At 41.5% G+C, this 23,335-nt stretch overlaps 1 protein-coding gene across 1 annotated transcript; it reads right to left on the reverse strand.

Annotated features, from left to right (window-relative positions):
* Positions 1-194: 194 nt before the first annotated feature.
* On the reverse strand, positions 195-21,510 carry LOC137279025 (acid-sensing ion channel 1A-like). The gene is made up of 6 exons (XM_067811509.1): positions 21,464-21,510; positions 20,178-20,616; positions 3,797-3,878; positions 2,487-2,605; positions 1,871-1,966; positions 195-791 (listed from the first exon to the last, which is right to left on the reverse strand). The coding sequence occupies exons 1-6, from the start codon at positions 21,508-21,510 to the stop codon at positions 195-197; spliced, it is 1,380 nt and encodes a 459-aa protein (XP_067667610.1).
* Between the last annotated feature and the right edge of the window lie 1,825 nt (positions 21,511-23,335).

Raw genomic sequence — 23,335 nt, forward strand, 5'->3', positions numbered from 1 at the left:
ACGAGGTGAATGCTCATAGAGCTAACAGTCAAAGCAGGTATATTACTACCCCGGATAACCAAAGCTGCCTATTAAGTGCTAGAAGGTTATGGTCACATGATTTGTCCCACCGAGTACCCATTATTTCTGCTGGGTGAGCAACGGCAAATTTGAACAAACTCACTTGCCGAAGGTGAATCCACATGTGTCATGCATTATTTGGAATCGACTGGATCCATCTCATGAACTTTGTTCTTTTCAAACCTCACCGAGAAGACAGTGATACAAAATAAATCAAACACTTCTAACACTGTCAGCAAGCTGGCACCAAGCAACAGGCCCAGTGCTCCACCGATGTCACAAAACAGGTCCAGGATCTCATACTCCAGCTGTTTTTCAGTTAGTTCGTAGGTCATAGAGCTCATGTACATCTCCAGAATGACGAGATTCCTCCTCCAGTACTCTTCAGTCTTACCCTTGGCCTTGGTGTACGCCGTTATGTAGTTCCTGGTCAGTGGAGCGCTGGAGTGTTGGGTGGTGAACGTGGTGTAGCTGCATGGCTCAGGACACCCGGCTTCACAGCCAGTGTCTGTCTCAAGATACTGCTCAACGGCTGGGATTAAACATTCCCGGTACTGATGGGGCATGCAAAGTTGAACATCGCTTGGATTTGAAATGTCCTTGCAGCTGCACATGCTGATGATGAAATCCATCTCACACTCCTGTCTGCATGCATCCCGAGAGTAGTTTCCTGTGTAATACTTCAGAACTTTCTTGCCACAGCCACTCACACCTTCACTTGCTGTTACCTTCTGTTATTTTAAAGAAATAAACTTAAGAAAAAACATCATACCACATGGCCTCAGATTAGGATGCCCCGTTTTCATTGTAATTGCTTAATTTCCATACAAGCGTACAAGCAAGTAGAAAACGTCTCTAAATCTCGATTTCCACATAAGTAGGGATGTAAAGCAAAGGAACCTGTTCCACAGCAATTGTAACCTTCTGATAAAACTGCTATAAGAATATGTTTAATAATCCCTTTCAAATGATGATGATGCTACCAGGGACTCTCGAGTCTGTTATCAGTGACTCAACGTATATTATCCTGCAGACTTTACTAACATGTATTTGAGAATAGTGTCAGAATCTTTCAATTGTGTTTACGGATATGCGTCTTCACGTTGCTATATGTGTGGACTTACATTAACTGTATGTCACAGTATGTGTGAGTGCTTTGGACTGTGAACTTTCATGGAATGAGGGTCAAACTCATGCAATGTGTGCCCCCCTCACTCTTTGACGCTTCATGCGCTAATCAAGTCCAACACCTCGAAAGCATTTTTTTTTTCATTCGTATTAATTTTTGTATTATTTTTTTTGGTCTGTTTGCTTGTTTGTGTGTGTTTGTGTGTGTGTTTGTGTGTGTGTGTGTGTGTGTGTGTTTGTGTGTGTGTGTGTGTGTGTGTGTTTGTATTTGGTTTTGGTTTGTGCTATAACGAATGTGTTAGCAGTGTTACACATTAATTGCAAAATGAACTCGTTCAACAACAATGGCTACCTTAGGGTACGCATGCTCATCTAACTCTACAGGAAATAGTACTTGTTGTTGGATCATAACAAATGGATTCAAATAATGCCGTCATTTGATGCCAACATTTAGTTCTTGCTAGAATCTCGTAATGGGCGAGTGTCACCGTTAGCTCAGGACATACGTCCCTTTTTGACGAACAACTGGTGACATCACTGATTTTTTTCAGCGATCCGTTTTAAAACACCCTTTACCCTTTTGCGATTTACAACGGGGAAAATCAGTGTTTTCGAATTTTACAGGTATGAACCGTAAGTGGAAGAACATGAAACAGGCCTTGATTTAGCTTATAAAACTTACCTTCACTCCGAAACCCATTAAGTGCTGGGAGCCGGGCGCTACAGCTATACCCATCTCGGACATGATCGGGGGCACCTCTGGCGCGTGAACGGCAACCTTTAACATAACAAGAAGACGTTAGCACTGGAAAAACAGGCTCACATATCGGACTAGGGAAATATTTCATGGGATAAATGATATCACAAGAGAGAATAAATTTTCTTAAAACAGCATGTTCGACTGGCGTTTCCCGGTTTTGAGGTTGCCTGTTTTCAGATAATGCTGATACTGCCTGTATCAAACTAGTATGCCATCTGTGCAGAGCAAAATTCCAGAGAGAAGTCTGAAGACTCTGCTGAGTATGCTCATTTCGCTGCTTTGACACTTGAATTGCAGTGATGCCAACGATGACCAGGAATTTCGATTTTGTTGTCTTTGTGGCCTGGATACTAGTACCAATGGCCCAAACAATCCAGCGGGGTTGTTCATTGTTTCAAGAGTGGAAGAGCCTGTCACGGTAATCAAATTCCACCCAAGGTCTCAACTTGATTCACACAGAGCCTATCGCCCTAACATGGGGGACAATGGTTCTGGGGGACAACCATGTTTATAAGCATCATACAACACTGTTAGTCACCATAAATCCTGTTCCCAGATACCCATCAATACTTCGAGTGTATTCATCTTCCTCGACATTCAAGACGAGGCGCAGCCCATGACTGCGTCCAGATTTCCGGGCTAGCAGAGAACCATTCACTGCAACAGAAAGTATGTGTATAGATTGTACTGTGTGACATAAGCTCAGGTCAACTGAAGACATCAGGAGGGTCTTAAAGTAGAGTAGAGGCTGCCACATATGTGAAGAGTCTTTTCATTAATCCATTTTCAAGACGATATAATCCCCACAGGAGACACATAAACTGTCACAAAAGACCCAAAATCCGCTCAAAGGGTTTTGATAATTCATGACATATTTCATCATGTATTTCATTCATCAAATATGATTCGTGACCGCACATATATCACAGCCGTCCAAAATGAGTCAGAGCGGCCGAAGCCTGGGGGTTTGGTTCATAACATATGTGAAATGTTTGAAGCCAGTATGGATCAAGGAATTACATATGAAAACGCCTAAACTAATGTCCAAAAGAAACGATAACAAACATTTTACAATATACACATGTAGTTTTAATTAAGTATTCTTGTTAGTATCGAAGCCTTTCCCATTTTCCAAACTAAGCATATTCGGTCAAAGAATCTGGAACATTTAATCAATTAAGATAAAACTTTGCCAAAATGATGTTACATCCCGTAACACGCAATGACAATGAAGTTAAACTATATGAAACTGCTGACTGGGCAGTCACAGCTACAAAAAGCACATAATCGAAATGTTATGTTTGATAATGATTGAGAGAGCGAGAGAGAGTCGTCGGAATGGTCCAACAGGGAGCCACGCACACCGACGTCGCCATATGGTTAGGATGCCCGCGAAGAACGGCTACTAGAGGGTTTCGACAGTTTTAATCAAGCCAATTTCAACATATCACGTTGATGTTGATAAGCTATGATGAGGTACGACATCACAAAATCAATTAACCCCACTCCATATTGTACAAGAAAGAGTCACCAATGAGAACTTTGTTGTCACACCGTAGACTATTTGGGCTGAATGTTACCAAGAGGGGCGTGCTCCCTCCATCCAATATCCCTCTTCAACCGAATGAATTATTGTCGCTCTATGCCAATGAAAACGTCAACGTAAAAAATCCGATCTTATCCCATCCGTCCTTCAATATCTCGCCGGTATAAACTACAACTGTCATTGCCCGTTGACATGAGATAATAACTCGTTCATCAATATCATGCAACGATTAATAGGAACTAACATATATTTCAGTCCGAGTACCAACCCAAATTCCTTCAACGAACATATATTTAACTTACCGTTAAATGTGAAACATCTACCCATATCTGTTACCTTGTAGATAAAGTCGTCTTGTCCACATGGCGCTGATTCCCAGTCACACTGAAAGAAACGATGTTTGGATACATTACCTGGTCACTTTTCAAAGTTCTGACTTCCCTGGGTAGAATAGGTCTTCAGCAACCCATGCTTGCCACAAAGAGCGATTAATGCTTATTTACTTATACCTTGTTTAACATCCAGCAAGCACAATGACCTTTTTATTTGTTTCTATTCAGGGGTCAACAAATAAGGTACGCAACGAGTACAAATCTTCCTGAACTTCAAATGGTCACGAAGGAATGAGTGGGTGGTGCCAATTGATGAATTATTATGTTCAATGATGAACTAATTTCACGTTCAGTTGACGGTAGATCTTAATCAATGCATCTCTGGACAATTGTCATTACCCCCTCGTTCATAAATGAGTTTGGACATCGTGAGCGGTGTTCATGACGTGAGGTCTTCCCATGATTAAAATCGGTCAACCATTTAACAACTGTCCTACATGGTGGGGCTTGGTCCCGAAACACATTTGCCAAATCTACATGGATTTCATTGGCATCTTCAGAAAACCGTGAAAATCTCATGAAAACATAGGAGCGAAGGTTCTCCTTGCTGAATTCCATCTTTTTGAATCATAGTTATGACATCATTACATTGTGACGTCATAACCACTCTTCATATTGGATATGACGTCACAAACTTTAGTCAGTTAATTAGTACTCATCTGAGGCTTTCCATAGATGCTAAATATGCAGACGTTATGTTTGATATAAAGGACTGGGTAGTCGTATGTCACCAACGTATAAGTAATTGTAAAGACAGTTCCCAGTTATGGCATTTAGTGGATTTCTTTTTGTAGTTGATAAATTGAACTTATCCCTAAATACATCGTTAACATCATAATTAATTGCAGTGGAAGGAAATTAGTAGCAAGTCCTGATATGCCAATGGTTGTATTAAAAATTATGGCTTTGAATCAAACTCGATTATGAGATTCTGAAGAACTAACAAGTCAGTGTCAACATAGTGCCTGACATCTCGCTTTAGGTGTGATGATTCGGTTGTCGTAAACACATTCCAATCTGCACATTTCAAACTTATGTCTATGAACTGATAACATTAACATAAATATATTAATGCTGTCCTAAAAACGGTTTACACGGGTTATGAAAAGTGTTTATTCTCTATAATAAAGCAACAAACAAACAATGGACCTTCACTGTAATAACTGGGTTATGTAATGATCAGCACCTGTTGTCATGTAACACTGAGGATAATTCGTGTGTCTGCAATATTCAGCTACGATTAAAGTGCTATACAAGCCATATTGTTAATATACAATTAACCTACTGGTCAGATGGATATATTTCATACATGACAATGTAATCATCACAGTGTCTAAGTTGGGTACGGTGTTAGGAATATTGTCAGCTTATTGGACAGTTCGTCACTGTTTTCAAGGTGTTGCGAGCCGCATATATATCTTAAGCACGAAATGTATGCATGACTAAAATGAAACGTCGAACTCCAATACATGACCACCTTTGAAACCATCATGTTGTTTGGTTAGGTGCACAAGTGAACCAGTCCACCTGCCTTGAGAATAACTTTTTCAGTGATGTGAACAACTGATTTTTGTTGTCCATCAACATATACCTCAGACTCATCCAGCTGACTCATGTTCACATTTGGTATACGTTCATCAAAATCATGTATGGGAACAGCAATGCCACTACATGGTCCAGTCCGAGCATTGCAAGCTGTGAACCCCTTGCATAAGTGTTATTACATATTGTTATAGTAGGAAACAGAAGAGCGTTGTCAAGGACTTGATCCACTCTCACGTTGACAGGAACAGACAGATATAAAGACATCTGCTTGTAGATGTTGAAAGTGGTGAAACCAAGTCCACCACAAAAGATGAGGAACCAGACTACCCGTCTGAGGATATTGGAATTGGCGTCACATATCTGAGATAATCCCTGCACGGTCACCATCTCGTGCAAATGAGTGAGTGAGTTAATATTTAACGTCACATCGGCAATATTGCAGCCATATCGTGACGAGAACATACGTGACAAAAAGAATATATATGCGTATTATGAAGAACCTGTCGACGAAGGACAGTAAAACCACTAGACTATCACAGTTGTTACTAAAACTAGTGTAGAAACTTAAAAAATAATAGTATCACTATTTGGACAGTACAATATAAAAACAGGCCACAGATCGCCAACAACAGAGGGTAGATCACCATACTATGGGACATGGGGACTTACAGTACCTCTGCTACCTGCATGGTACCTAGCTTGATTTACACCATCCCTCAGCTGTTGGCGACTGTATGCAAGATAAGCCACAAATTACGATGACACATATACTACAGCTAAAAAATGTGGAAGATTAAATCTCATTCCAAGTGTTTTGGGACTTACGTACCTTCTCAGGAGGACAATAATTTTACGGTACTTCAACCCCCTTCGAGGATACAGCCACTAACAATGTTATCTGCTAATTCAACTTCCAATCATAAAATGTTTATCTATACACCTGGAAATTAATCAAGCAACACCCCAATTTTTTCTATTGGAGCAACTTTGAAGTGTTCTGACAATCAAAATATGCCGGGTTGATATAGTTTGACACTTTTTTATTCAACAGACGATCTCTGACAAACAACTTAAAGGGAAAAAGTATCAAGACTTTGCTTTATTGCAACGAAATCCAAATTCTTAAAACCGTCTTAAATTCATGAAAAAATGGACACAATTTACTATTCATCCACAGACGTTGTTGTCAGGTGTATTAACACAAATGTCACATGGAAAGAAAGAACAGTCATCTGAGAGTCTGCACACCGACTTTCATCAATATCTAGTGTGTCCTCCCTGCGCACGCACCACCGATTCCAGACGCCTCCTCATTCCTTGGATGAGTCTCCGGATCTGATTCTGGGGGATCCTGTTCCACTCCTCATGCAGGGCAGCCGTCAATTCGTTGAGATTATGGACTGGTGGGTCTCTCTGCCTCACACGACGGCCAATAAAGTCCCACAAATGTTCAATGGGGTTGAGGTCAGGGCTCATGGCAGGCCATGGAATTCTGTCAATTGCATTTTGCCGCAAAAAATCATTTACAGCATGCGCCCTGTGAGGTCTAGCATTGTCGTCCATAAATATGGGTCTCGTTGCCAGAGGATGGTTATCAAAATGAGGTACCACAGCCCTGTCAAGAACCTCCTGTTGGTAACGAACACCGTTAAGGTTGCCACGGATGGTAATGATATCCAACTTGCAGTTCATGGAAATGCACCCCCATACCATAACGGAACCTCCCCCAAAGGCCACAGTCTCCTGGATGTTCCGTGGAGCCATTGCTGTGTTCCTCTGCCTCCAGACCCGAGTACGACCGTCCACCATGTGCAGCAAGAACCGGCTCTCATCTGAGAAATGGACCTTCCTCCAAGAGGCAATGTTCCAGTGCAAACGGTCATTACACCAGGCCAGTCGGGCTGCCTTATGGGCTGGAGACAGTCTGGGTCGCTTGATTGGCCTCCTTGCCCGGTATCCTGCAGCTTTCAGACGATTCCGAACAGTCCTGTTCGAGATGGGTCTCCCTGGAAGCCACTCCTGTCTCAACCGAGAGCTCGAGTCGAAGGACCTGCGCCGTACAAGTCTCAGTAAAGCTCTGTCCTCCCGGACTGTGGTCTTCCTGGGTCTTCCTGGTCTAGGCAGGTCTTTAACTTCATTAGTGGCCCGGTATTTTTTCAAAAGTTTTGAAATTATGGAATGATGTCGTCCGATGTGAGTCCCGATTTGTCTTAGAGACATACCAGCATTCCTCATGCCGATTATTTGCCAACGAGTGGCCTCTGATAATTTCCTACGTGCCATGACATTGAAATGAATGAAAAACCGAATGCAATCGACAACCTGCGCTTGTAAACACCCCAGGGAAAAAGTGCATTTTTCGAAAGTTGAGGTTAAAGCAATGCACGTGCGCTGTGCAAGCTTCACGCGCGTCATATCAACCCATGAAAAGCTCATGCTGTATGTCAATACATCAAAATTGAATAATCAATCATCAAAATTACTTCGTTAAACTTTGTTAAGTTTTTATGTGTCTTTGAATTTGGTGTTGCTTAATTAATTTCCATATGTATATTTACAAGTTCTGAAACAGATCTAAGTCTTTTAAAAACGCAATGATTAAATGACAACTAACATTATTAAAAAGATCCTTCATACTACGTGATGTAAAATAGTTATCCCTTGTGATGGAATATTCAACACAGTCAAGCAAAACATGCTTGACTGTGATTCTTTCATCACAAGGGATACAAAACGGAGGATCCTCACCTTTTAACAAGTACTCATGTGTATACCGCCAATGCGACATCGTCTCATAATGACCTCCTCAAATCTGGACTGACAACCCAAGTAGGTGTAACCAATATACGGTTTTATTTCATGTAATTTATTGATACCTACTTGAGTGTCCCACTTCTTCTGCATTAGATCACGGATATAAGATCTAATTGTGGCTTTATAATCTGAATATGGAATAAGAAGTGGAGTCACAGATTTGTTGAGTGCCGCCTTGGCAGCAAGATCAGCCAGTGTATTCCCTGAAATGCCTACGTGGCTGGGTAACCAACAAACGGCGATGTCGTATTGGCCAGTAGCAAGATCATTATACAAGTCAATAATTTCTATTAAAAGTGCATGTTTACAAGAAATATTTTTAATCGCCTGAAGACAAGAAAGAGAGTCTGAATAGATTATATATTGTTTATGTTTAGGGTGTCTTTGAATATATCTGAGAGCTGTTAATATGACGTTTGCTTCTGCAGTAAAAATAGAGCTGTTATCTGGAATTCGAGAAGATATTGTTCTGGATCCAATGACAGTGGCACAAGCCACTGCGCCACCGTCCTTGGATCTATCTGTAAATAAGGGTTTGCAATTGCTATATTTAGTTTTTAATTGATTATATTCTTGTTTATATTGTAATTCATTAGTTTCTGATTTTTTAAAAGAAGTTAATGTGAGGTCGACTTGTGGCCTAGCCAATTGCCAAGGAGGAGAAGAAAGGAGACGGGAGGGAGCTATGTTTTCCAGTTCAATGCCGGCCGAAGAAAGAAAGGGTTTAATTCTGTGCCCTAAAGGTGGAACAAGAGAAGACTTTTTGTCATACAAATCTTCATAAAGTGGGTTGAACACACAGTTATATGCAGGATTAGAATCATTAGAGTATAATTTAGTAATGTATTGTAAGGATAATTTTATACGACGTTGTGTAAGAGATTGTTCGTCGGCTTCAACGTAAAGACTGTCAATAGGTGAAGTTCGGAGAGACCCAAGACAAAGTCTTAAACCTTGGTGGTGTACAGAATCAAGACGTTTAAGGTTGCTTGTGCAAGCTCCACCGTATACGATGGAACCGTAATCAAGTTTCGAACGGACCAATGATCGATAAAGTTGTAGGAGGGTAGCTTGGTCCCCTCCCCACTTACAATTAGAAATGACTTTCAACAGGCCAAGTGCCTTCAGGGATTTGATATGGGGAAGAAACGTTAAATGCGAGTCAAAAATCAATCCCAGGAACTTGGCCTCTTTTACAACTTTAATAGCAGTGCCATTTAGAAACAGTTCAGGGTCTTTATGCGGTTTATATCGTCTACAGAAATCTATACAATTAGTTTTTGATGTAGAAAATCTGAAAACGTTCTCAAGACACCATTTATTAATTTTGTTGAAACACAACTGCAGTTGCCTCTCAATAGTATGCATATTTTTACCACGACAAGAGATATTAAAATCATCCACAAAAAGTGATCCGCCAATCGAATCACTTAAAACTTTGGATAAACTGTTGATTTTAACGCTAAATAAAGTAACAGACAAAATACTCCCTTGTGGAACACCTTGATCCTGATTATAATGATCAGACAGGGTAGAACCCACCCGGATTTGAATTTGCCTGTCATTTAAAAAGTTGGATATAAATAGAGTCAATCGGCCTCGCAATCCAAAGTCATGTAAATCTTTTAAAATGCCGTATTTCCATGTGGTGTCATACGCTTTTTCTAAATCAAAAAAGATAGACACTGCATGTTGTTTATCAATTATAGCGTTTTTGACAAAAGACTCCAAACGCACCAAGTAATCAATGGTACTTCTGTTTTTACGAAAGCCACACTGAATATCTGTTATGAGGTTATTGGTTTCCAAGTACCAAACTAGTCTATTGTTTATCATGCGTTCCATGGTTTTGCAAACGCAGCTTGTGAGAGAAATTGGGCGATAATTTGAAGGATCGGTATGGTCACGTCCAGGTTTAGGTATTGGGACTACTATAGCATTTTGCCATGATGACGGGAATTTTCCCGACGTCCAAATATCATCAAAAATATTTGGAAGAGTTTCTAAACAAGATACTGGTAAGTGCTTCAGAAGTTGATAATGTATGTTATCAGCTCCTGTAGCAGTATCGTGGGCATGGTCAAGAGCAGTATGGAGTTCATGAATTGAAAATACCTCGTTATAATCTTCCCCGTTATCTGAAGTGAAATTTATAGATTTCTTTTCTTGCTGTTGTTGATACCTTTGGAACTCAGGTACATAATTTGTGGAAGAAGAATGTTGTGCCAGTGTTTCACCAAGTTTATTAGCAATATCAGATGGATTAGTTAATAACTGGTCTCCATCTTTGAGATGGTGAATGCTAGATCAAGAGCCCTTACCTTTGATTTTCTGGATCGTGTTCCATACTTTAGAAATCGGCGTGCGTGAATTTATTTTAGTTACATAGTTTTGCCAGGACTGACGTTTATTTTGTTTAAAAGTACGCCGTGCTTTAGCGTTTAAGATTTTACATTTGTTCAAGTTATGGACCATAAGATGTCGACGGAAATAATGTTCAGCTTTTTTCCGTGCCTTGCGAGCCTGTTTGCATTCAACATTAAACCATGGTTTTCGTATGTGCGGAACTACTGAGGACTTTGGGATACACTGATCAGCTATGTCGTTCAGATTATCAGAAAAACATTTAATAGCATCAGGAACATCAATGAAAAGTCCAGGTTTAAGTTTGTCAATGCAGAGAGTTTCATATGAACTCCAGTTGGTCTTTTTAAAATTCCATCTAGATGATGGAGAGACATCAGATGGGGTCAGGGGTTTTAAGATTGTTGGGAAATGGTCACTTCCACAAAGGTCATCGTGGACTGACCATTCAAACTCACTCAATAGACCAGAATCAGTAAGTGACAAATCAAGAGCTGAATAGGTTCCTGTGCCAGGGTGTAAGTATGTATTTGAACAATCATTATATATGCATAAATCATTGTTTGTAATAAACTCCTCCAGTACTTTCCCTTTAGTATTAATAGTTGTACCACCCCAGAGTGGGTTGTGACCATTAAAATCACCCATAATAATACAAGGTTTCGGGAGTTGATTGTAAAGGGTTTGAATATCAGCCTGCTGAAGAGCTGAAGATGGTGGAATATATAGCGAGCAGAGAGTAAAAGTAACATGCAACGTAAGTCGTACTGCAACAGCTTGAAGATTAGTTTTAAGGATAACAGGGCTTTGGAGTACATCATGTCTCACAAGGATGGATGATCCTCCCGTGGCTCTATCACCCGGAGGAGAAAAAGAATGATATGCATTGAAGTGACGCAAGCTGAAATTATCTGTCTGCTTTAAATATGTTTCTTGAAGACAGAATACTGATGGACTAATGTCCTGGACCAATAGCAGTAAGTCGTTAAAGTTGGTCTTCAGTCCCTGGCAATTCCACTGTATAATATTGTTTGGAGAATCTATCTTTTGGGAGGTATGACTGGGGATCTACCCCGTACCTTTTTAGAGGGCGATACGCTTTGCGCCCGTGGCTGGATGGTTTCAGCCACATCCATTCTTTCAAGAGATCCAAACCTATTAAATAGTTGGATCGAATTATCTGACCCCTTTGAAATCCTATCACTTTGTTCTTTCGAAGTTTAAGTTCTTGATTTGCTTTGTTTCTCATTTCTTTGAGATATTTGTGGTTTTTGTGCTTGAGACTTCTTCTGAGTGAGAGATGATGATTGACCTTGAGAAAGAGTCTATGTCAGAGCGTGATGTTTGACATCAGAGCGTGATGTTTGACTTGACTGTTCATTTGAATATATTTGAGGCGCTTCAGAGTTCAGCCACGTCAAGTCTGTCTGGCAGTCAACAGATAATGTTGTGACTTTGGTTGTTATTTCAGGGGTTGTCTGGAGGACAGACGCATAAGTTTCCGTGCCTTCCTCAGACTGAACAAGTTTCTTGGCTTCAGAAAAACTGATGTTTCTGGAAAATTTAATTCTGTTTATTTTCATGTGGTGTTTCCAGACAGGACAGTCTTTAGAGTATGATGGGTGACTCCCTGAACAGTTGGTATATTTTTTAGCATCATTGTCACAGTCTTCCGTTGTATGACAGGTCTTGTGCATGTATTGACGCCATGGCCAAATCTTTGACATTTGAAACACTTTAATGGGTTTGGAATACAGGTGTCAACTTTGATATTGCTGTAACCTGCTTTGATTGATGTCGGAGCAGTCGGCGTTCAAAATGAAAAAAGGTACGTGTTGGTTGGTTGTGTTTGTGAGTTCTTTCGTGTTGAGAACCGTTTAACAAACATAACGTCTTGATTTCTCATCTCAAACACTATGTCAGCTTCCGTCATATCAGCAAACAACTGATCCCTGTCTCGTACAATTCCTTTACTGGTATTGAGCGTTCTATGTGCTGTAACTAAAACAGGAACGCCGACAAATGAAACTGTTGACATAAGATTGCTGTTTCCTGTTGCATTCTATCAGCAAAGAACCTGATCGTAATCTTCGGACGTTTTTAACTTCACCAGCTATGCCTTGAATACCCTTAGATATGGCAAAAGGGTTAAGTTTGAGAGGTGTTTTGTCAACTGTCTCAAGCACTAAAAATCGTGGCCAATGTTCTACAGATTTTAATGGTCGTTGCTCATCTTCATTATCCAGTGGACGTTTTGTTTTTTTGGAAGGGGTTTGGTATTCCATGTTTGTTGGTTATATGGTTCATCATCGAGCTCCCCACCCACCACGGAGTATCACAAGGACAATGCTAAATACAAGTGGGTCTCCAACATGCAGCACCAAGGATACCCGGATGATATACTCCAGAAGAAACATTAAAAGATTAACAATTCTACCAGATTGGCCCATGAGCCACCGCCTTCTGGGCATAAGACTCTAGGCAAAGTTCAAAACATCATATTGAAAGGTCGTTGACATTTTATATAAACAAATGAGCCAAGTCCAAAAGTAAACTTTTTCAAATTACATTTGTGTAATGACTTACAAGTCCATACACAGGGCTTGGCGTGACCAGCCGATTGATACGTGAAGTAAGGGCCGAAGTAGTGTGTTGGGCAACAGGAACACGGTTCAGGCTCCTATTGCCCTCAACCACCAGACTACCGTCCTCCACCGACACGGGACGCAACCCACGGCAAACAGGTTGCCAAATTCGGTCGCTCCTTGCGACCAGCAATGGGGTGCTATGGATCTAGTTGACCCGGGTCCACACGGGGATTGGAACGGCTCTTGGCGTTACCCAGCACCCACCACGAGGAGGTGGCCGTTCACGGGTGCCATCTCGTGCAAAGGTTTGTTGGATCGCATTACAGCATAGTTCACATATTCATCGAAAAAAGCCAGATTTTACTGCCCAACCAGTTCGTATGAAATAAACTACCCAACAAAAGGAAAACGCATAGGTAGTATTTATCCATGTAACTTTTCTAATTTGAATCATTGGTGTCTATGTAATCAGTAAATCTATGGTGAACGCTGTCTGAAAACATTTCCGAGTTTGAATCCATTGTCATTGAGGACAACTCGCCAAAACGCACCAAAATCTGTTTTCCTCAATAAGTGTAATAAATTTATGCGTTTCCTTTTGTACGCACATTCCATGCATCATTTCCAAAATAGTCGGGGGGCTTCAATGTTCTTGCGACAGTTGACAGTTGACAGTTTCATTTGGTGTTAAAGTCATGCCTAGACTTACTGAAGCTCAGCGCAACAATGCGATTGGTCATTTGGAGGCTGGGGAGTCTCCGTCTGCGATTGCAAGGCAACTGAACGTGTCACAGAGTACCATAGCAAGACTTTGGCATCGCTACCAGCAACAAGTGTCAACACGTAATCGCCCCTGGTAAGGTCGACCCGTGTGACCGCGTCCGCTCAGGACAGGTTTGTTCGGCTTCGACTTTTGATTCGACAGGTTCACCACAGCATCCTTCACAACATCGGTAGTGCTCAGGGCAGTTTCTGGTCAGACTGTGAGGAACCGCCAACGTGAGGCTGGTGTTCGTTACAGAAGACCTTCTCGACCCCGGTCGCATACAACAAGAATAACCAGGGATTTCCTTGCCCAGAACAACGCTCAGGTTCTTGATTGGCCCTCACGATCACCGGATCTTAACCCTACTGAACATTTGTGGTACGAATTGGATTGTCTTGTGCGACAGAGTGACTCTCTGCCACAGACGTTACCTGCTCTGTTTATGGCCTTGAGTGAAGAGTACCAACTCATTCCCAGGCACTTCATCCGAAATCTGGCCCAGTCTATGGGATGCCGATGCCAAGCAACCATTGATGTTAATGGTGGCCACACAAGATACAGACCGCTCTGCGACCTTGACCTTGGAACACTTGTCACTTGTGACATACACTATCTTGCAGCATTGGACCGTTCATGTTCATTCAGGTTTTCTTCCTAACTGCCATATATTAATGAATCTTAAGATAGCAATAATCAGCTATGCTACTTTTTTTGAGTAGTTTATTAGTTCACCTTCAACTCGTCGAATTTAAAGTTGCAACTGACTATCTACAAATAGAAGACAACCTTGTAATTCATTGACGGCAGTAATGCGATATGTTTTTTCTTGTGTTCGAAGGAGTTTTTCCACACTTCAACAAAGTCGTGGTAACTAGGTTGATGGCTTACTTTAGCTGTAATTGTATGTGTTCTGTAAATGAATGTGTTGTTGTAGCAAAAAACGTCTCACTCGATGATTAGGAAATCTCATTATAGACATTTTAACATGTTATTAGCAGTTTTTCATCAAGAGTCAACAAGATTACTGTTGGAGTATAATAATCAATAATTAAGCTAGACGTTGGTGTGCTGTAGCAGAGTCCAATCAGAGTTCAGTATTATCTTGCTGAAACAGCTCAAACACGTGTGCACAGACGCCAATCTGTAATCACGTGGGAATCAAGGGAACTCACAATCACATCGGAGTCAAACATACTCGTGACAGTCCAAAATAATAAACTTCAAACGTTTGTGAAGTCGCGTTAACTGAAACATCAGTTCAAATCAAGCATTCGATGTGCTTCCTACTGACAATTATTACCCACGTGGTCAACGTATGGGTAGTTGCATACTAATGTCGTACGTCACGTGTGTGGTATCATTTTGACCTGTGTCATAACGCGGTACGACTTGACGTGAGGTTCTAATATTTTGATTGGATAACTGATGATCTCTTAATTACATCACGTTGCGTCGGAACTACGTTTCCATTCATAATAAACACGTGAATTCATTCATTCTACAACGTATATGCTTTGGGGGAATGTAAACATTGCGAACATTGCCGTGTCGCTGTTTAACTGTGAGTCACACTGTACCATTATATCAATTGAGATATATGCATTGTTACTACCAGGGATGTTAGGCGAGTGAAGCAACTGCAAAGTAAGAAACGGGATGCTAGTGAGTGGTTAACTGTAGACGGCTGTACGAGTCGATGGCAACCGATATGCATCGTGACGTCGGTTCCCAAAGGGACATTCGTGGTGACGAATGATAAAAATGTGAACAGTAGAAAGTTCTTCCGCAACGTCTTTCTGAAATCGGTTTCGGTTGAAGCCATAAAAATAAGCTACTTCGTCATTTTAATGCATGTAAGACCTGGGGTAATGAATAAAATACCACACACGGTCTCATTACAAACGAATTATACGAAACTCGTGACCTTCGCTTTCGCTCGGTCAAATACCATAGGAAGGTCACGAGTTTCGTATGATTCGTTTGTAATGAGACCTCATGTTGTATTCTCTGTCTATCAAAATGCATCAGAGGCACCCGCAATATTCCACGTTGCATGTACGAAACTACTGGCGACTAATTCTCCGACTACAACAATTCCAAGGGGCACGAGAAATTCAGAACAGCAATTATTGAACTACTGACCACTAATAATCTATTGACATCCTACATAGCATGGAATTATACGTCTCTTCATTGCATATACGTCAAACGACAAGGCGATTATGCACTGTTTTAAGGTAATGTTGTTAATTCTATGCTGATGAAATTTCAGAGCTGGGTTAAAAACGGCATTTCCTATGGATATTGGTCATTTGCATTTCGAGACAGTGCCGGCATCAGGAGATGGCACAGATATTCTGTAATGACATTAACACTAGAATCTGTCGGTAATATCGACCACGTGGAATGGAGTACGGCCAGTAGGAGTTATCCCCCTCTAACCCATCGCCGACCCAACGCCAAATTGGTTATGCGTGGCCAGGGTGCATCTGTGATTCGCTCTTCATTGCTTCTGTCCAACAGCGTTCGTTGGGATTGCTCTCGGATGGTAGTTCTTTATGGTTCACGACGGGAAGACAAAACCAGTAAAGTTGAAGACAACGACAGTCATGTTTATTATCGTTGTTAAATAACGGTCGAAATGGTAGATAAAATTGCAATCACCTGACAGAACGTACGTTGGGACCGAGCGGCCAATGTGCCGAAGCGTAGACCTGCTCTGTCACTTTCGCACAGCGAGGTCGGGCAGCGATTCTTCATCGCCGACCCGACTAGACGCACACTCCGCTTCTATCGCATCCTCGATATCTCCAAGGTATACGTTCCGATAAGTCTCCACTATACCCTGGACGCATCTACGGCTCTGCCAGATAGATTTATTACCTCCCTTGACTGTCTTTTGATCCAGTCAGGTGTCTACGCTGGGAAGTTGAGCGAACCAATCACAACTCACTTTCGTTTTCTGAATTATCTAACCGATTATACTTAGCAACACAAACCATGCAGAGGTTGTCTGGAAGAGGTAGAAGGCGTTCTTGCATATGTTGTTTTAAAGTTTCGGACCTGTCAATTTGTTTGTATGATTTCTCTAAAATGTGGGACGCACTGCGAGCAAACCTTCGCAGTTGCGACCGCTGCCTTTGTTGACACTGGCAAGCTCGGTTAACGGCGGCCTAGCTGATTGGCTACTGTGAGAAGGCGGAGCCAGCGAAGGGAGGTAATAAATTTATCGGGCAGAGCCGTAGATGCGTCCAGGGTATAGTGGAGACGTATCGGAACGTATACCCTGGAGATATCGAGGATGCTTCTATCGATGATCTGGGCCCTTCTCGTCTCGTGTCCATGACTGGTCTCCCTGTCTGCCTCCCTGACTGACCATATCAGTCAGTTTTTATACATAAGGGCATTGTGAAAGGTCACTGACTTATTCTCACGTGCACACGTAAGATCCGCCAACGTGAGGAGGTGATAATTGACATTTACTGATAGCACTGAGAGTTAAGGGTCGTACCCGAAGGGGATTTATGATAAGAAGGTATGTACCGATTTTTTATGAATACATTAAATAGACACTGGGACTAGAATTTCGCTGTCCTTTGGTTATATATTGAAACAAATATGTCGTTTGAATACTAAGTATATGAAGTTTAACAGAAACGTATTGACATAGTTTAGTCTGTGGCACGACGATAAACCCTCCTCCGGGACTCATGGAAGAACAACTTGAAACTGCTTTCATCTGTGAAGAGCACACGAGACCACTGACGTTGATTCCAGCGACCATGATATCTACTCCATCTCAAACGACGTGGCATGGTGGACGAAATGCATGTTGCCTGCAGTGGAGTCTGGCTGCCTTAGATCTTCTACGTTAACGAATCGGTTCCGTAACCCAGTGTTAACCGTATGCCTATCATCTCGGACTGTTATGACTGACTGTTATGATATTTCACGGACCCATTGGCTGGAAATCTGTCACAGTCTACCAACAGCGCTCTCACTCACATTAAATCGAACGTCAACCTGCCGCTGAGTCGGACCATATGCCAAAAGGTCTATAGCCTTACCCCTTTAGGCAAGTACACAAAAATGTCTACTTTCAAGCTGCAATTTCAATCAGGTACCTGAACAGTGAGCGACTGTTCATGCGTATTGCCCTTCATTTCCCATGGATAGAGCGACTTGCACGTTGATGATTTCTACATTTGAAGAAAGAATGTACCATTTGTAACAGACTGTATTTGACGTTGAGGAACGTAATAAACGACACTTTAACGGCGTTGTGTTTCTTCACACTGTTAAGAAAGTTTCTAAAACATCCAGTTGTATATATTTCATGCAAAAAAGATTTCAAAGCTTTCAAAAATTAGTGTTAGCAATAGCGTGGCCCTTTGTCAATAGCACTGAGTATATTGGCTAATGTACTCTCAGTCAGTAGTAGTCAAACTGCGATGGTTTGGGTTCCACTATGTCCACCATGTTTGGTTTAGAGACATATTTCTCGATATGATTAGTTTGTTTTCTTTAATTCAGCGAGTGAGTGAGTTTAGTTTTAAGCCGTACCCGGTTCTGTAATTAATCGAGTTTGGATCAAATGATCCAATGATCAACAACATGAGCATCAATCTGCGCAACAGGGAACCGATGACATATGTCAACAAGGCATCATGCCTGACCACTCGGTCCCGTTAGTCCTCTTCCGACAAGCATAGTCGCCTTTTATGGCAAGCATGGGTTACTGAAGGCCTGTTCTACCCCGGTCTTTTGAATTCAGTCACATGTTTGCGAGACTTTAGGTAGCTGCTGCAGTGGGGGTACGGAGAAGGATGAAGAAGTACGTAAGCCTAAAACCTATAACTTAGTGATGATAAGAGATAATTTCTCATCATCAGATCCAGAAGTATGATTCCCCGGTTACAAATCGGGAACTGTTTGGTCCAACGAGGTGAAAAAAATAGGAATCTTGGTGTCATCCTCCAATCTTCGCTAGTTATGGATAAACACACTGAAGCAGTGTGCAAAACCGCATGTTTTCATCTTCGTAACGTCGGGCAAATTCTGCGGTATATCCGCACTGAGGCAACAAAGACTCTAATCTATGCGTTCTTTACCTCACGCATGGACTGTCGCAATTCTTTGCTATATGGTTCCAGCCAACAGTGCTTAGCCAAGCTACAACGAATTCAGAATTCAGCAGCCAGACTTACTTGCGAAACTAATAAGCATGAACATATTACACCAATCCTGCAACAACTTCACTGGATTCCAGTTCAGTGCCGCATTGAGTACAAACTTCTCATGATTGTGTTCAAAGCTATACATCACCAAGCATCATCATATCTTGAGGACCACAAGTATGAACCAGCCAAATCGGTGAGGTCTTCAGCATCACTTCAACAGACAGTTCCGAGGACACGGACGGTTCCGTTTGGTGGCAGAAGTTTCATCAAGACGGGTCACGCTCTGTGGAATAGGCTTCCGCAGAACATTGACAGATTTAAGAGAAACATTAATACCCTTTTCTGCCATCGAGCCTATGGCCTGCGCCTCTGAGCAATTATTGGATTCTGGCGCATTACAGATCTGAACGTTATTATTAGTAAAGTTCCCAGAGTGGCTAGCTGATTATTTGTATACGGCAAAGAAAACTTATCCCTGAATAGATCAGTAACTTCAGTGGGAATATTAATTTCATTGTCAGAAGAATTTACTCAGTAGCATGACCTGATAATGCCAATGACTGTGTGGCTATTGTGTATTGGTATCAAAGGCTAATATAAGGTTCACTAGAACTAACACCACAATGGTGCCATTGTCAGTACAGCGCCATAGATTACCAAAGCACTTCACTGTAAAGTTATCTTAAGGCCAATACTTGTAGTCATCTAACAATAATAATTCACGTATCTGCCATGTCCAGCTGCGAGTAAACTACCATACACGAGTAAACTACCTATGGTATCTGATACTATTTCTGTGCAATTAACCTGATGGTCAGAAGGATATATATCATACACTGCCAATAATCATAGTGGTTATGTTGGATATGGTGTTAGGAATTTTGCCAGCTTCATCCCGAAGGAAATATCCAACTAAACATATATCTTAAGCACAAAATATAATGCATGACTAACATCAAACATCGGACGTAAATGACCACCTTTGAAATCATCATGTTGTTCCGTTTGGGACACAGGTGAAGTATCCCACCTACCTTAAGAATAGCTTCTTCAGTGATGTGTCCAATATCTGGTGCCAGTTTTCCATCAACATATACCTTAGACACGTCCAGCTGACTCAAGTTCACATTTGGCACATCTTCATTGAAGTCTTTGTATGGGAACAGCACTGTGAGCACATGGTTCATCCCAAACTTCGCAAGCTGAGAACTCTTTGCAAAATTGTTACTACATATGGTTATGGTTGGAAACAGAAGAGCGTTGTCAAGGACTTGATCCATTCTCACGTTGACAGGAACAGACAGATATAAAGACATCTGCTTGTAGATGTTGAAAGTGGTGAAACCAAGTCCACCACAAAAGATGAGGAACCAGACTACCCGTCTGAGGATATTGGAATTGGCGTCACATATTTGGGGTAGTCCCTGTACAGTCACCATCTCCTGTGCAGGCAGCTTACGTCTCATTGCCAGACTTCAGGGTGTTCGTCAAGCCAGTGGAGCTTGTAGAATCCGTACAATGGAATTCGCCCCGACCGAGCATCCAAGCCTTGTGGTCTCAGGCGTTGACCACATATAGTTAAGTAATAGTAAATATAATGTCAACAGTCAAATGGGCCTCTGTTGGTTGTGTTATACTGTTAGTCCTGCTTTCACGAATGGACTGGCGATTTCAGCCTCACCTTATTGTTTGGATCAATAGGTGGGTTTTGACAGAGATAAGGACAGCGCATTAGGAAAACCCATTTAGCAACGGAACCTATTAGAACTTTCTTCTTGTTAGTGTATGCTATTGTTTTGCACATTGGGCAAAGTACAAAGCGAATATTATTAATGGGAGTAAGGGATCTGACTAAAGAGAAGATTGGGGATGAGCTCGTGAAACGTTCACATCTTTTGCCCACGAAACAGAACTAATTTATAGTATTAAAGATAAAATAGCTGCTTCATTAGGATGAGTGAGTGAGTCTTACGCTACTTTCAGTGACATACCAGTAATATCATGGACAATACAGATTGGCTTCACACATTATACCCATGTAAGGAATCGAACCCGGAACTTCTGCCCTGCTTCATAAGGGACATACTGTTTGATTCTCAGGATTAGAGATTGAAGACTGACCCTGGTTTTTTCTTGTGTTCGTTTCGTTCTTTGTTTGTTTGTTTGTTCTTTTGGTTTTATTTTGTAGGAGGTATTTGTTGCACTATGTATTTAACGTTAACTCTCATTGCCATAATAGAAAGAAGGCAGCACAAAAGGGATTGTCTTGAATTTACCAGAAGTATCTACTAACTATTTTAGATGTCCCGTTTGCACACACCAACGGTAACCTGCTTGGATTGTCAGCATCAGTGTTGACAGAGACATTTTAACGTGGGCTCTAAGGGTTGGGGCGTGCAGTTGTCGTACCCTCCCGCCCCTCAACAGTATCTACGTATTTCGCCACCGCTTACTTACACATTGATCGTGCATTCAGCAACATCATTTACCTCGTGTACATTCACTGTTAGCATCAATGTTGATAGGGCCAATTTACCTGGAGTCCCTGGGGTCGGGGCGTCAGGAAGACATCATGTATCTCTCCTTCACTCCTGCCCTGAGAGATATCTGCGCATTTCGTCGCCACTTACTTACAGAATGATTGTACACATAGGAACTTTGAGAATTTCAGACCATTTATTTCATATTAGCGGAAAGAAACACCGACTTATCAAATTTGAAAATGCTGGATATGTTACCTTATTATTTTTATTTTTAAATCTCATTTCAACAAACAATCTGATGGCTGCACTGGATGTTCCTAAGACAACATCTTGGCCCACATGACCTGAGCTTTTGGTTGACCCGTGTTGTTGTAAATAACCTGATGATAAACTTTAATGACAGAACTGGCAGATATCAGACAGGTTCAGAACAGAACGACCTAAGGTATCTGTGTACCAACCATCCCCGAAATCAATTCATGACGTCCACAGTAACGACTGCCTTGGGGCATTTGAGTCAGTGAGTTTAGGTTTATACTGGACTCGGCAATATTCGCGCTAAATGGCGAAGGCCTGTCAATAATCGAGTCTGTACCAAACAATCCACAGATCAAAAGCAGGGGCATCGACATGCGCAATTGTGAACAGATGACGTGTGTCAACCAGATCAGTGAACCTGACAATCCGATGCCGTTAGTCGCCTCCCACAACTAGTATGGTTTACTGAGGATCAATTCTAACCCAGACCAGATGTGTTTGAGGCATTTGGATTGTCGACAGACAGAGGACAGGCGAGGATAAAGGCACTGGGGCTAACAGATCTTACAGAGAACATCCGTCGGCATCGAACCAAATATTTAGAGCCATCATCACCTGAACAGACATGATGATGGAACGACCGATTCTATCGTGTCAAACCCAAATGGCAAATACGACGTAGGTCAAACTCGTCATTAATTTATATTTGGTGAGTTTATTGAGATTACTTGTTATTTTATCTGATGTTTACACCAGTATCATAGCCAAACGTGCGTGTAAAGAATTAAAAACGACAGAGTGCATTATAAGATTCAAGCCCGCTTCATGGAGGAAAACGCGATTTGGAATGAGCAAAACCAGTTCACATTATAATATTAAACTAACGATCTTTAACAACAAACAACGGTAATTGGCTATTTGATATTCCGGGCAGACATCACTACGAGCAGAATTAAGGTTAGATTTCTTTATAATTGCTGCAAAACATGGAACCGTTTTAAACTCGAACGAAGTAATACAAAATCAATAGTATGTTTATAAATGCCAAGGCTACAAAATAATGATTCTCGAATATCTGCTTAAACAATCTTTTATTGGTTGGTGTTGCTGTAACTGTTGCGGCAATTTTTATGAAAATATGAGAGAATATTAAGAGAAAGTCAGAAGCAGTGCATAACTCTCTGCAGTGGCTCTGAGTAAAAGGGAGAACAGAGTTCAAACCTGTCTCACGTATCAATGTGTTAACAACACAGCACCAGATTATCTGTCCGAGTTGATGTATCGGTATGACCCCAACATGCACCTGCTTCGAGTTCCAACATGGAAATGAAACCTTAGGCTCAAAGACATTTGCCAGTTCTGCTGCCTTCTGCTGAAACAACGTCCCAATCTCTGCAAAGAGAACGCCCACATTCTGCTCCTTCAGATCACTCCTGAAAACCCGCCTATTC

This window comes from Haliotis asinina, chromosome 3 (assembly GCF_037392515.1).
Source record: "Haliotis asinina isolate JCU_RB_2024 chromosome 3, JCU_Hal_asi_v2, whole genome shotgun sequence".
Taxonomy (NCBI): Eukaryota; Metazoa; Mollusca; class Gastropoda; order Lepetellida; family Haliotidae; genus Haliotis; species Haliotis asinina.